Source organism: Belonocnema kinseyi, chromosome 2 (genome assembly GCF_010883055.1).
Source record: "Belonocnema kinseyi isolate 2016_QV_RU_SX_M_011 chromosome 2, B_treatae_v1, whole genome shotgun sequence".
Classification (NCBI taxonomy): Eukaryota; Metazoa; Arthropoda; class Insecta; order Hymenoptera; family Cynipidae; genus Belonocnema; species Belonocnema kinseyi.
The window spans coordinates 106,112,982-106,126,352 of NC_046658.1; the positions used below are offsets into that span (position 1 = coordinate 106,112,982).

The following is a 13,371-nucleotide window of genomic DNA, read 5'->3' on the forward strand; positions in this document are numbered from 1 at the left end:
CTGAAAGATATAAATTTATAACTAAAATGAATCATTTTTATCAAAAGAGATTAACTTTTAACCAAGTAGCATTATTTGCAAGCAAAAAGATGAATATTCAACTAAAATGATGAATATTTATCTGAAATACTTGAATTTGTACCAAAAAGATGAATTTTCAACTCAAAAAGTCTTTTCAACCAAATATTTGTATTTTGAAATAAAATATAAGAATTTTTGTTTTTGCAGAAATTATGTTCTCAAAAACATGAGTTTTGTGCTTAAGAAAATCGTGGTCACATTTGCCGTTTAAAATTGCAGAAGTGTAATGATTTCGAAGAATATTATTATTAATAATTAATAATTGTATACATCAATGACTGAAATTATTTTCAGACTTCGAAATACGCGGGCTCAGAATAAGGAACCTCTGCACATGCGCAGTAATGGAAACAGAAATTCCGCTTCCGGTTTCTTGTACAATGTCATACAATGTTGTACAAACAAAATGTCGATAAACGGGAAATGTACGTATAAAATGTATACGTGGAGAAACGTTCAATTTTCGGTGGTTTCTGAGTGAAGGTTATAGGTGGAAGAATTTACGGTGATCCTTGTAATTTTCGAATATTTTTGTTTGTTATTTTAGAGCTCGAAAAACTGAATTCGCAACGTCTACTCTGAGACCCTCGCCAACCGTTTGTGGAACGTCAATTGGTAAAATGTTATCTTTTATAATCCTACAAGTTTCAAACAGTGCTTTTCCTGAGCAATTGACTTGTCATTTCTTCTATGATAATGTATGCCTACTGAAGAAGACTCTGTACTTTTTTTTATCTTTCTTATTTTTCGATACAGAAAGTGCGTAGCTAACCTCGTTGAAGTCATATATATCATTGCATTTTTCCATTTCGCATCGAAATTGTACGTTTACCTTAATCAGGAGGTATGAAAAACACTTCAAAAGTGTTTTATTTTCTTTATATTTCAGAGTTATTAGTGTTTGCATTTTCAAAAACTTAACATAACCTCAAAGGTGTTGTTTTTCTAATAATTTTCGTTGCTTACTAATTTTTACAAACTTCGCAAGATTTTGCAGAATTGTAATGTCTTTTTCAAATTGTGTTTTCTGCTGCCAAGTATTATTAGCAAGGTAACAGTCACCTTAAGCTACAGAATTGAACAAAAGTTAGTACTTTCCATTACAAGGAAGCACGTTTGCCCATAACTCCAAAATTTCGTATGGTAATTTCGGTTCGACATCCAAAAAAACGTTTAACAATATTTTCTATTAATAATATGCCTATGTCGATCATTTAAAATCAACTTCGGAATTCTTGCTCCCCTCCGTCTTCCCTTACTGCATTGACTTGAAATGACTTGTTGCTTGAAATATTATATTTAAAAAATTTCATATTTTATAAACGGTACCCTAAACTCAGTCAGCACATTGTCACCTAACCTACTTTACCTATTTTGGAAATATGTCACCTTTTTTCAGTTGAAAAACTCAAATATAATTCAAAATTACATTTAATAAATCCTTGAAATTAATTTTTGGTATCTGAAATGTGCTACAATTTTTTTAGACCGTTAGAATGCTGGGAAATGAAAGTGGATTTATTTTTTGGTCTGGATTTTTTTTTTAATGTGTATAGTTTTAGTGTATAGTGTATTTTTAACAAATCCAAAGATTTACGAGAGGTTTTCACAGATTTCAAATGATTTTAAAAGATTTAAAGAGTTTACAAAAAATTACCTCATATCATTGTAGAGAGAATCTCGTTTGAAGGATTTTATAATCTGTTGTAATTTTTTAAGCGACTTCTAGGAGATTAATTAGATTTCAGAGAATTAACAGGATATTGACGGATTTTAACAAGAGTCGAATGTTTTCGAAGAATTTTCAGAGATTTTAAGGAATTAACGATTTCAAGGGATTTTAAGAGATTTAAAAAAAACTCACGGGATTTCAAAGGATTTCGTGTGATATCTAAGTATTTTTAAGAATTTTCAAAGATAAGAGGAGATCTTAATGGTGTTTCAAAAATTTGAAGGGATTTAAAGAGATTTTAGGGTATTTAAAATTACATATATCCAGTATTCACAAATTTTAAAGGATGTCGTAAGAGTAGGGGATTCAAAGAATGTTTTCTCTTAAGGGTTTCCGAAGATTACAAAGAATTTCGATTAACTTAAATGAATTGCAATATATTGTAAGAAATTTTAAGAGATTCGGAAGGATTGCCGTCGTTTTGAAAGATCTCAATTAATTTTATAGTGATTTCAAAGATTTCAATAGATCTCGTAAGACTTTTAAAACAAGTCACTGGATTTTAAAAGATTTTAAAGGATTTCATGCAATACCGAAGTATTTTCACGAGTTCTAAAAGATAACGGGCGTTTAATGAGATTTAGCCAAGGTATGAAGATATTTTTAAGGGATCTCGAAGAATTTTAATATATTGTAAGGGATTTCAATAGAACTGGAAAGATTCCCACCGTTTTGAAATATTTTAATTCATTTCAAAGGGATTTCAAGACATCGTATAAAATTTCGTAATATTCCACAGGATTTTAAAGGTTTCAACCGATATTAAAGAATTGTAAGCGATTATTATAAAATTTTAAATATTTCAAGGTTTTTAAACAGTTTTAAAGTTTTTGAAGGGATTTTAAGAGATTAAAAAAGTAATTAACTGGATTTTAAAGGATTTCATGCATTACCGAAGTATTTTCAGGAATTTCGAAGATAACAGCGGTTCTTAATGTGATTTCAAATATTTGAAGGGATTTAAAAAGATTTTAAGGGATATCGAGGAATTTGAATGTATTTTATTTCGTTGTAAGAGATTTCCAGAGAATTCTCACCGTTTTTAAACATTTCAAATAATTTTAAAGGAATTTCAAAGATTTTAAGAGATCTCGTAAGATTTCAAAATATTTTAAGGAATTTCAAGGATTTTAATCGATTTGGAAGGATTATAAGGGCTTCTTATGAGATTTTTATGATTTGAAGCTATTTGAAGGTTTGTTACAAGTTGGAGCTATTTTCAAGGATTTTATGAGATAAAATAAGTCACTGGAATTGAAAGGATCTTATGAGATACCGAAGTATTTTCGGATAGAGTTCCGAATAGGTGAACGTGACGATTTCCTTCACACTGCATACACTTATGTATTTTGACGCGCTGATTACGAAAATGATAGTGAAAATTGGCAACTAGGCGATTTTCATGGTGAAATCGCGGAAAAACCATTAAAAAATGTGTTTTTTTTGCGTTTATCACAGTCAATATGCAAAATATCGCAAAATGCTTCCAATAAAAGATGTAGATCTTACAGAAATACACATTTTTTGTGGAATACATTTTTTTGTACGAGTGATAGTTTTCGAAAAAATTAGTGATATCTCGATTTTTATGAAAAAAACCATAAAAATCATGCTCTTTTCGTTTTTGAATGTTAACCGTACCCCGGTGTCAGCAACCCGTCTTATACGCTTAATTGAACCCGTTTCCTAAGTTTTTTCTGGTTCCAGTCACAGGGTTGCCTTCCCGCCCCCCCCCCCACGACGCGTGGGAAAAGGGGCAGGGGTGTGACCTTACATTATTTCTGTGACCAGTCACAGAGAGCAACATTGCAGAGCATCTCTGTCAATTGTTGTGGCAGCGACGCGTAAAGAAAATAGTTGCTGATCCGTTTAAAGAATTAATTACTAACATAAAAGCATATTACCCTGGCCTCTAAATATACTCAGCAGACTATCATAAAGAAACTTATAAGGAGCATACAATCTCAAGACGATAAATAGAATATACGCAGAATTTCTAATTAAAATAAATTAAAATATATTTAAAAATCATAAAAGTAAAAAAAAACAATTAAAAAATACAAAAAAAAAAATAAAAATCGAGATATCACTAATTTTCTTGGAAACTATCACTCGTAGAAAAAAATGTGTATTTCCGTACGATCTACAACTTTTATTGGAAACATTTTACGAGATTTTGCATATTGGATGAGATAAACGCAAAAAACCATATTTTTTATGGGTTTTTTTCGCAATTTCACCATGAAAATAGCCGAGTCAACAATTTTCACTATCATTTTCGTAATCAGCGCGTCAAAATGCATAGGTATACGCAGTGTGAAGGAAATCGTCACGTTCACCTATTCGGAACTGCACCCGTATTTTCACAAATTTTGAAAAATGACAAGGGCTCTTGATAAGTTTTCAAAGATTTGAAATGATTTAAAAAGTTTCAGAATGTTTTGAAAGAATTTAATTAGATTTTAATACATTGTAAATATTTCAATTAATTTTAAAGTAATTTCAAAGATTTTAAGGGATTTTTGAAGGATATCACGGGACACTGGTTTTACGGAAACGGAACAAGGGTTTCAAATTACATTTTGATGGGACCGCGGCTGGTCAAAATGCACAGGTTTTACTGTATTTTAAAATATTTCAAGGGTTTTCGATGATTTTAAAGTGATTTCAAAGATGTCCAAGGATCTCGTAAGAAACCGAAATATTTTACGTAGTTTCATGGGTTTTATCGATATTTTTTAAAGGATATCCACGGATTATAAGGGAGTTTATATGTGATTTTAAAGATTTGAAGTATTTTCGTAGTTTTTAACTTTTTAGAAGGTCTAAAAAAATTTCGCATGATTTAAAAAAGGTTAAGGGGTTAATAGTGGAAAATAAAAACAGTTATAGATTATGTATGTAACATTCTTAATTACATTACATAAATTTTTAAGTTTGCAAACACTTTCAAATACAATAATAATAAACTATCTAAAGCTTTTGGGAATTTAAAATTATGTATTGACAGATAGTCTCTGTGGTGTTAAACATTTCTGTTTTAAAAAAAAGTAACGCGAGGCTAATGTTTTATAATATTTGAACTAAAAAAAAATTGTGCCTGGGAAAAATCCTGGGATACCTGAGTTTTTTTGTTAATTTTTTTGGGATTTAGATTATTTCACGGCATTTTCGAAAAGATAAAAAATTTTTGATTGAAACAGGGGATTTTTCAAAAGAATTATAATTCCGACTCGAAACACGGAATTTTCAAATTTAATGAATTTTGAGTTTTCGAGCTTAAACAGAGAATTTTGGTAAATAACTCAAATTCTGTGTTGGAACATGGAATTTTTCAAACGAATTCTAATTCTAGAGTAAAAACGGAGAATTTTCGAAAAGAACAAAAAAAATTTGTCAATGGAATTATAGTTTTGACTTTGTACCGGGGATTTAAAAATTTAAATAAATTCTAAGCTGGAGCAGGGAATCTTAAAATTTTTTTAAATTCTTAGTCGATGATTGCTTTGAAAAATCCAAAATACTTAAATGACTCCGTATTATTAAAAAGTATACCTGGAAAAACCTGGAATTGTCCGGAAATTTTTTTTCTAGGATTTGTGTGCAAATTTTACATGTGTTGAATTCCGAATTCTCAGCGAGTTATTTGTTTAAGTCAAATTTAATTTGTTTGTTTTAAGTTATTTGTTTAAATAAAAAATAATACTCCTTTACAAACAATTAATGCATTTCTAAATTTACTAATATTAAAAAGCAACTCTTTTTTATTTAAGAATGTAAATAAAAAGACTTTATAGAACAATCATTTTCTTACTAAAAATATAGGTTATATTAGAATTAATCAATTTTGGATTAATATCAATCGAAATATTTTCTTTTCAGGTATATCAATTTTTCATACCTTTATTTTATCCTATAAATAATCCTCTAGAGATCTTAATTGTCCTCGGAATATATTGATTCCCTAGTAGTACAAGAAGGATGAAGAGAGGGAAAATGTGTGACACCTGGATATTTCCCGTATTTCATAATTTACGCATTTTGTAATTCTTGAAAGTTCCCAAATAGAAATTATATTATTTTATAGTATTTAGAATAATTAGACTTTAAAGACTAACAATATTTCTCGCATTATTTAAAATTCTGCAATTTTTAATGGTGAAAGTAACAATGACTTTTGATTTGAAAAAATTACATCTTTTAGTAAAAAAAACTATCTAGTGCTTTTAAATGTCACTTGATACTACATATGATACTTATTAATAATATATTTTTAGATTGATTTGTAGAGGTTTGGAATTTTTAATTTCAATACATTGTTGTTTTAAATTTAAATATTCAAAATTTTAGGACCATTTCGCTATTAAATATTTCCAAAGTTTATATTAAAGGCCTTGAAAGTCAGTTTTGAATTTAATAATTTTGGATGTAAATATAAATCAATTTTTGATTGAAAAGCATCAAACTGTACATTTTCAAAACATGAAATGATAACGTAATAATATTGGTTTGTATTCTTTATCTTAATTTTTAATTTTATATTTGAGATCTTAAAATTCTCCGATTCTTAGTTGAAAATTGAAACAATTAAGTAATTTCAAATTTTAAAATATTTTATATTTGAAAATTTCTAGAAAGAATAATAATTTTAAAGGAAGATTCGAAATAAAAAATTAAAGATTGCTTTTAAAATAAAAAACGATGAAAATTAATCTATCTGAAGTTGATGCATCAGTAAAAGGACACTTTCGGTAATTGTAAGTACTTACAATTTTAGATTTATTAATTTTTATTAACAACACTACATTTTTAATTTTTTCATTTTTAAGGTTTTTAATTTTTAATTAAAATTGAATTGGTTACAATAATTGAAATTTTCAAGTGTTTGACTATAAAAAAGTTTTATTAACACCATTTTTGGTGACTAGAATTTTGTTCAATTTTAAATGAAGTTCTCATTCGTTTAAGTTTTAACGTTCCGGAGTTGAATTTTTTTTTTTAATTTTTAATGTTTCTCATTCAAAATTACTAGTGAGTACTCTAACATTACGACATACTCGGTCGGTAACGTCGAAATCTATAAGGCCATACACGTGGTGGACTGCAAAGCATTGTTTAGATAGGAGTTTGACTAAAATTAATTAATGTCGGCGAAATTAAGTAAAAAATCGTGATATGGCTTTGCTTTTAAGAAAGAAAAGCTATTTCTTTAATTATTGTTATCAATTGAGGAAGTGTGGGATTTCGATAATCCATCAAGAAAAAATATAATGTGCCGCGATTGCAGTTAGGTTGCATTGTTGGGATAGTTGGCGGTCAAAAATTTTGAATTTTGGTAGTTCGTTAAAGTGTGTTTTTCAAATATTTCAAGAGATTATTTTTGCACTTTGAGAAAACAAAAATGATCAAAGACTGTGATCCTTCTTAGAAATCTTATAAGATTTCTTGAAAACCCTTAAATCTCTCTGACTTTCTTTTAAATCCCTTCAAATTCTTTGCAATCTATAAAAATCTTTCGAAGTGTCTCGAAACTAATTAAAATTAATCTTAATCACATAAAATCTTTAAAATATTCTTAAATTCCTTTAAATCTCTTGACAATCCTGAAAATATTTGAATTTTTGCAAATAACTTAAAATCTTTGCAAATAACTTTTAAATTAACTGCTTAACTTTCTTTAAAGTCACTAAAACTTATGGAAATATGTTTTAATCCTATACAAATAAAATATAAAATCCCGTCATGTCCCTATTTATTCCTTAAAATCACTTGAACTCTTAAGAAATCCTGTAAGATTTCTTGATAATCCTTAAACTCTTCCGAATTTTTTTTAATCCCTTCAACTTCTTTACAATCATTTAAAATCTTTCGAAGTTTCTCGAAATTAACTCAAATTAATTCAAATCTCTTATAGTCCTTTAAATTTGTTAAAATTCCTTTAAATCGTTTAAAAATCCTTAAAATTTTGAATTTTTTCAAATTCATTAAAATTCTTTTAAAAAACTCGCTTGAAATTTTTTAAGACCACTAAAACTTTCTCTTCAACTTCTTTGAAGTAATTTAAAATATTGCAAAATTGACTAAAATTAATTAAAATCTTTTAAATCCAAAATCCTTTAAATTTTCTTAGGCTCCTTAAAATTTCTTGAAAATCCTTAAATCAGTCAATTTCTTTAAATACCTTGAAATCTTCTAAAACTCATTACATCTGTTATAATAACTTTTCAATTACTCGCTTGACTTTCTTTGAAATCACTGCAACTGTCTTAAAATCTCTTGTGAATAATTAAATCTTTGCAAACTATTTTGGATTATTTTTAAATCCTTTAAAAAGAAACTTTAAGATTCCGCCAAGTCTCTAGTAATTCCTTATAATCACTTCAAATATTTAAAATCACGAAAATTGTCTTTAAATCTTTAGAAATTTGTTGTAAATCTTGAAACGTTTTTGAATGATTTTTAAATCCTTTAAAAGAAAGTCTTGAAATCTAGTCAAGTCCCTATAGTAATTCCTTAAAACCACTTGAATTTTAAGAAATTCGTTAAGGTTTTTTTAAAATTTTCATTCATTTTGTGCATTCTTTTTAAATACTTTAAAATTTTTTGAAATCGTTAAAAATCTCTTGAGAAATCCTAAGAACACTTAAAGTATTTTAAAATCCTTTAAAGTCTCTTTGATATAACTTTATTTGATATGAAAATAGTTGAATTACTTATCGAAATGTATTATGTCACAAGTCGTCAGAAATTGAGGTTATAACCTTAATTACGACAAATGATAATTTTTTGTGATGGAATGCCTAATCGCACATTTTCCAAATTACCAACAATAATGAAAGAAATGGCTCTTCTTTCTTAAAAGCAAAGCTATATCAAGATTTTTTACTTACTTTCGCCGAAATGAATTAATTTGAGTCAAACTCCTATTCAAACAATACTTTGCAGTCCATCAAGTGGTATAGCATTACAGATTTTGATGTTACCGACCAAGCGTAACGTAATATTAGAATACTCAATATATTTCAAAAGGTTTTTATTTTATATATTTTAATTAATTTTTCATTTTAGAAAACGTCTTCTAATCAGTTTTATTTTTAACTTGTAATTTTATTATGTTATGACAATTTAAAATTCTTGAATATTAGAAGCTTGGCGTTTGAAAGATTCAATTTACTTTTTAATATTAAATTGTGAAACTTTAATTGCTTTTAATTCAAATTGTTGAAATTTAAATGTCTTCAATCTTTAATTATTTATTTTGAACGCTTTTAATTATAAAGTATACAATTTCAATTACTCTTAATTTTAAACTATCCAATTCCCAAAGTTAGAATCTTAAATATACAATTTTTAACGTGTTTACATTTTCATATTTCTAAGTGTTTAATCTAGGGTCATTCTAATTTCGTGATTCTCCAAATCAAATAACAATTCTTTAATTTTTAGCGCTTCGACTTAGAAATGATACAATTCAACTCCTTTTTCTATTTAAATTGTTCAAAATCGTTGGTATATTTTTTATAATTTCAAGAGCTTGCAATTCGAAATTATTCATTATTAACTATTATTTCAAAAATATTAAAAACCTTATATTAAAAAATTGGTTTAATAATGAATTTTTAAATTTGCATATTTTCATGTTAGTAAGTAGAAATTCAGAGACAGGAACGCGCGATTTACGCGTGTGCATTTGCTACTAGTGTGCAATAAAACGCTTATCTGTTATTTTCTTTATTCGACAAACATTTTATTATCCTTCTTATCATATTATTTAAAAATCAATTAATTTTTTGCAAAAAGGTTTGCTGATATTTATCGACTTTCGCAATTTATAATATATGTGAAAAAACCGTGGGTTTTGCAAGGAAAGTTAATTTTTTTAATAAATCGGGAGAAAACCAGGAGGCAAAAATTTAAAAAAAATGGCCACCCTGAGATTACTTTTCAATTTTAAATGAAAATATATATAATTATGCGAACATGAAATTTTATGAGCATCCAAGCCAAGGGTAAAGGCTAAAAAAAGATTGAAATATTATTCCGATTCTCTAGCTACTCCTACAGAAACCTTATTTTATATTGCAGACCTTTGGATAAAACTTTGCCCTTCTGGCTGAGCCATGTCGGATTCGGAAGGAAGTAATTATTCGGATAATGAGAGTCAGCGACCTGGTCGCCGCCGCATAATCAACAGTGACAGCGAAGGAGAAAATCATTCAGCGAAGAGTGTTTCCAGATCCCGATCAAGGTCCAAATCCAAATCTAGATCCAGATCAAGGTCCCCAACAAGGTCCAGATCAGTGTCAAGATCACGATCAAGGTCGGGATCTAGAAGTCGTTCAAGATCAAGGTCAAAATCTCGTTCCCGTTCTCGTTCACGCTCCCGTTCTCGATCCAGATCCAGATCACCGTAAGTTTATACTTTAGCTTAAGCCTTAATTTTGTCTTATTAAATACAATTATAGGGTGCACAGCCTTTTCTCTTAGTTTCCTTTTTTCTTTTTTTTTTGAAATACCCCTTTTCTCCCTGTTTTTAAACAACTGCCCCTTTCTCTACTTTTCTCTTTAAATATACGATATTTGAAAAAACAATATTTGACTTACGCAGAAAATTCTCTGAAATTACTAAGTGTATCCATTGTTGAATAATAATTAAAGCAATTATAACGCTTAAGTAAATTATTTATGAATGAATAAGGTGCACGATTAAAGTGCTGAACCATTGCAAATAAATAATCTTTTAAAAATGTGGAAGGTGAAATATTAAAAAAAAATTGCAAATTTGTTATATTTACAGATTTTACCAGTGAACAATAATAAAAAATTACGAATTTTAAAAATAAATTTTTTATTCAATAACAACTTTTTTTTAATGTGCAAAAACATACTTTTTTGTTGGATTGAGCCATATGCACCCATTAAAAAAAACTCGAATATGTCGAACCTGAAATTTAGCTTGTACCAAATAAAGATTTGAACATTTTGCTTTTTCGAAAAAAAACTTTTGTCGTGGTTTGATATTTTTGGGATTTCATATTTTTGCGATTCTGTAACGTTATAAACACCACGAATAAAAATGTTTTCTCTGAATAAAAAATAATAACATGTTACGCGTCCTACCAAGAAGTGATTCTTAACGAAATTGTAGATCTTTTTTGGGATAACCATTTTTGTTAATTCATCTTTTTTTATATCCTACATAGTTTGTTCACAAAATGGAATTTTTGATTTTCCATTATTTGTTGTGCAATCAAAATTTGAATTTTCGATTTTTGAAGAAAATCCAAAAATTAGTTATGATAATCTTGTAGGGCTTTAAAAAAAAATGTTTTTCATTTCTTGACTTTTTTTTATATCGTACGTTTTTCGGCTTCAGATTTTGATTTTCGGTTGATTAAAAAATTTTTGAAAACCCTATAACTCTGAGAATTTTCTTTTTATCGAAAAAAGTCATTAGGATAAATTGTTTGCTATTTTTAATACTATAAACATCTGTGCATAGAATTTTCAAATTCAGAAAAAAGTTGTCTAAAAAAATTTCAAAATGCGCTCACTTTTTTAATTTTGATCAAAAATTGCTGTTTCACGAATTCGTCCTTTCTTTTAGGACCTAAAAAAAGTGTGCGAAGATGAATTTGATTCGTTCATTTTTTCGAGAGTTATCGTGTTTACGGACGGACAGACAGACGCCATCTTAAAAACCTGATTTTCGGATTCAGGGGGTCTCGAAACGTGGAGATCCGTTGAAAAAGTGTGATGTAAAATTTCCGACAATTCTAATACTTTCTCAATCGTAAATGATGAGAATGTAAAAAAGAGGACAGAAGATATTAACCGATTCAAATTTTGTTACTTGTTTAGGATGTTGACCCTCAAATTTTTATCCGCCAGCTTAAAAGATTCGATTGATATTAGCATTTTTATTTTATTTTTGCTCAGACTTTTTTAGTTCACTGTGAATAGATTTTCAACAAACTAAGTATATCCAAATTTAAAAAATAAATTCTTTAATGGCAGAAATCATTGAAAATTATTTTAAAATATAACATTTCTTACATAAAGATTGTTTTTTTCTTTTCGACATTTAAAAATAAATGTTTAATCTCCCCCCCCCCCCCATTTTCCCTTTTTTCATGAGAAAATGGTTCTATTTTCCGTTTTTTGATCTCTTTTTGTGCTGTGATCCCTGCAATTGAAAGCAAGTTATTAAAGGGGGAGAAAAAAAGAAAATTAAAACAATATGGATCATGCAACAAAGGTACTATACACTCTTCAAAAATGAAAGCTTATAAAATGTCGTGTCATCAAGAAGAAAAGATTCATGTAAAACTTACTTACATTTTTTTAAATTACTAGCACATATCGCCAATTATTTGATATTGGTTACGCAACTTTTCAGATTTTTTGACAAGCTAAACGTGACCTGAAATAATCTAAAACTTGTAATGAACGATTGCGATAATAATAAACGCTAATAAAATGTAATATAAAACGATATTATACAACTTTCTCAAATTTCTGATTGAATCACTTAAGTTTATATTTTTAACACCAATTTAGAAAATCGAATTCTTTTACCAAAGGTTTTAGATATTTTCATTCCTTTTTTAATCTGTTGTCAAATCTCGTGCAAAGTCCGATAAACTTATAAAATACTGAACGATTTTGTAGAGATTAGTGATTTCAAAAGTTGTGAAAAAACTTTTTCCGTAAATACCAGTCATCATGGAGTGTCACTTATTCCCCTTGTGTCACCTATTTTCACTTTTGTTACCTTTTGTCACCTATTTTAGGAATTGGTCACCTTTTTCTCATATTTTGGGATTTCTCATCTTTTGTCACCTTTTTTCAGTTGATAAAGTACAATTTTATTAATAATTACAACTTGCACATCAAATACAGTTTTTATTACACTTTCCTAATCGACGGATTTTGAACCAAATTATCGAATTTTCAAACAAAAAAATTAAACTTCAACCAGGAAGAGTTGCATTTTCAAAGATAATCTTAAATATTTAATTTGAAAAAATGAATATTTTACAAGCCAGTTTAATTTTGAAGCAAGGAAGACGAATTTTCAACTAAAAAATATGACTTTTCTAACAAATGAGAATTTTTACACCAAAAGGATTGATTTTCTATCTAAAAATACAAGTTTTCAATAAATAAAAATAAATATAATAATAAATAAATAAAAAAAGATTACTTTTTAAGAAAATAGTTGAATTTAGATTAATTATAGAATTTTTAGAATTTTTAATCAAGAGATGAATTTTTACCAAAAGGTGATATTTTTTAAAACAAATAGTTGAATTTTTCACCCAAAAAGACAATTTTTTAAGTAAAAGAGAAGTTTCAATCCAAAAAGTATCAATTTTCGACAAAAAATATGACTTTTTAACAAAATAGTTGCATTCAGATTAATTCTGAAAAAGAAATATAATACTTTTTTTGTTTGTTTTGTTTTTGGCAAAAAGAACTAACTTTCAATAGAAAAAGATTTTTTGAACCAAGAGGTTAAAACTAAACACAAAAAATACAATCGTAGACTTTTCAAT

The 13,371-nt window shown here is 27.7% G+C and overlaps 1 protein-coding gene across 1 annotated transcript in view; it reads left to right on the top strand.

Annotated features, from left to right (window-relative positions):
* The first annotated feature begins 462 nt into the window (after nucleotides 1-462).
* LOC117182924 (transcription elongation factor SPT5-like) overlaps nucleotides 463-13,371 on the top strand; it is a 40,747-nt gene continuing 27,838 nt past the window's right edge. The window contains exons 1-2 of the mRNA XM_033376038.1: nucleotides 463-696; nucleotides 9,899-10,223. Coding sequence (XP_033231929.1) covers nucleotides 9,934-10,223 — 290 coding nt within the window. The 5' untranslated portion in view covers nucleotides 463-696; nucleotides 9,899-9,933. The remainder of the gene's footprint in view (nucleotides 697-9,898; nucleotides 10,224-13,371) is intronic.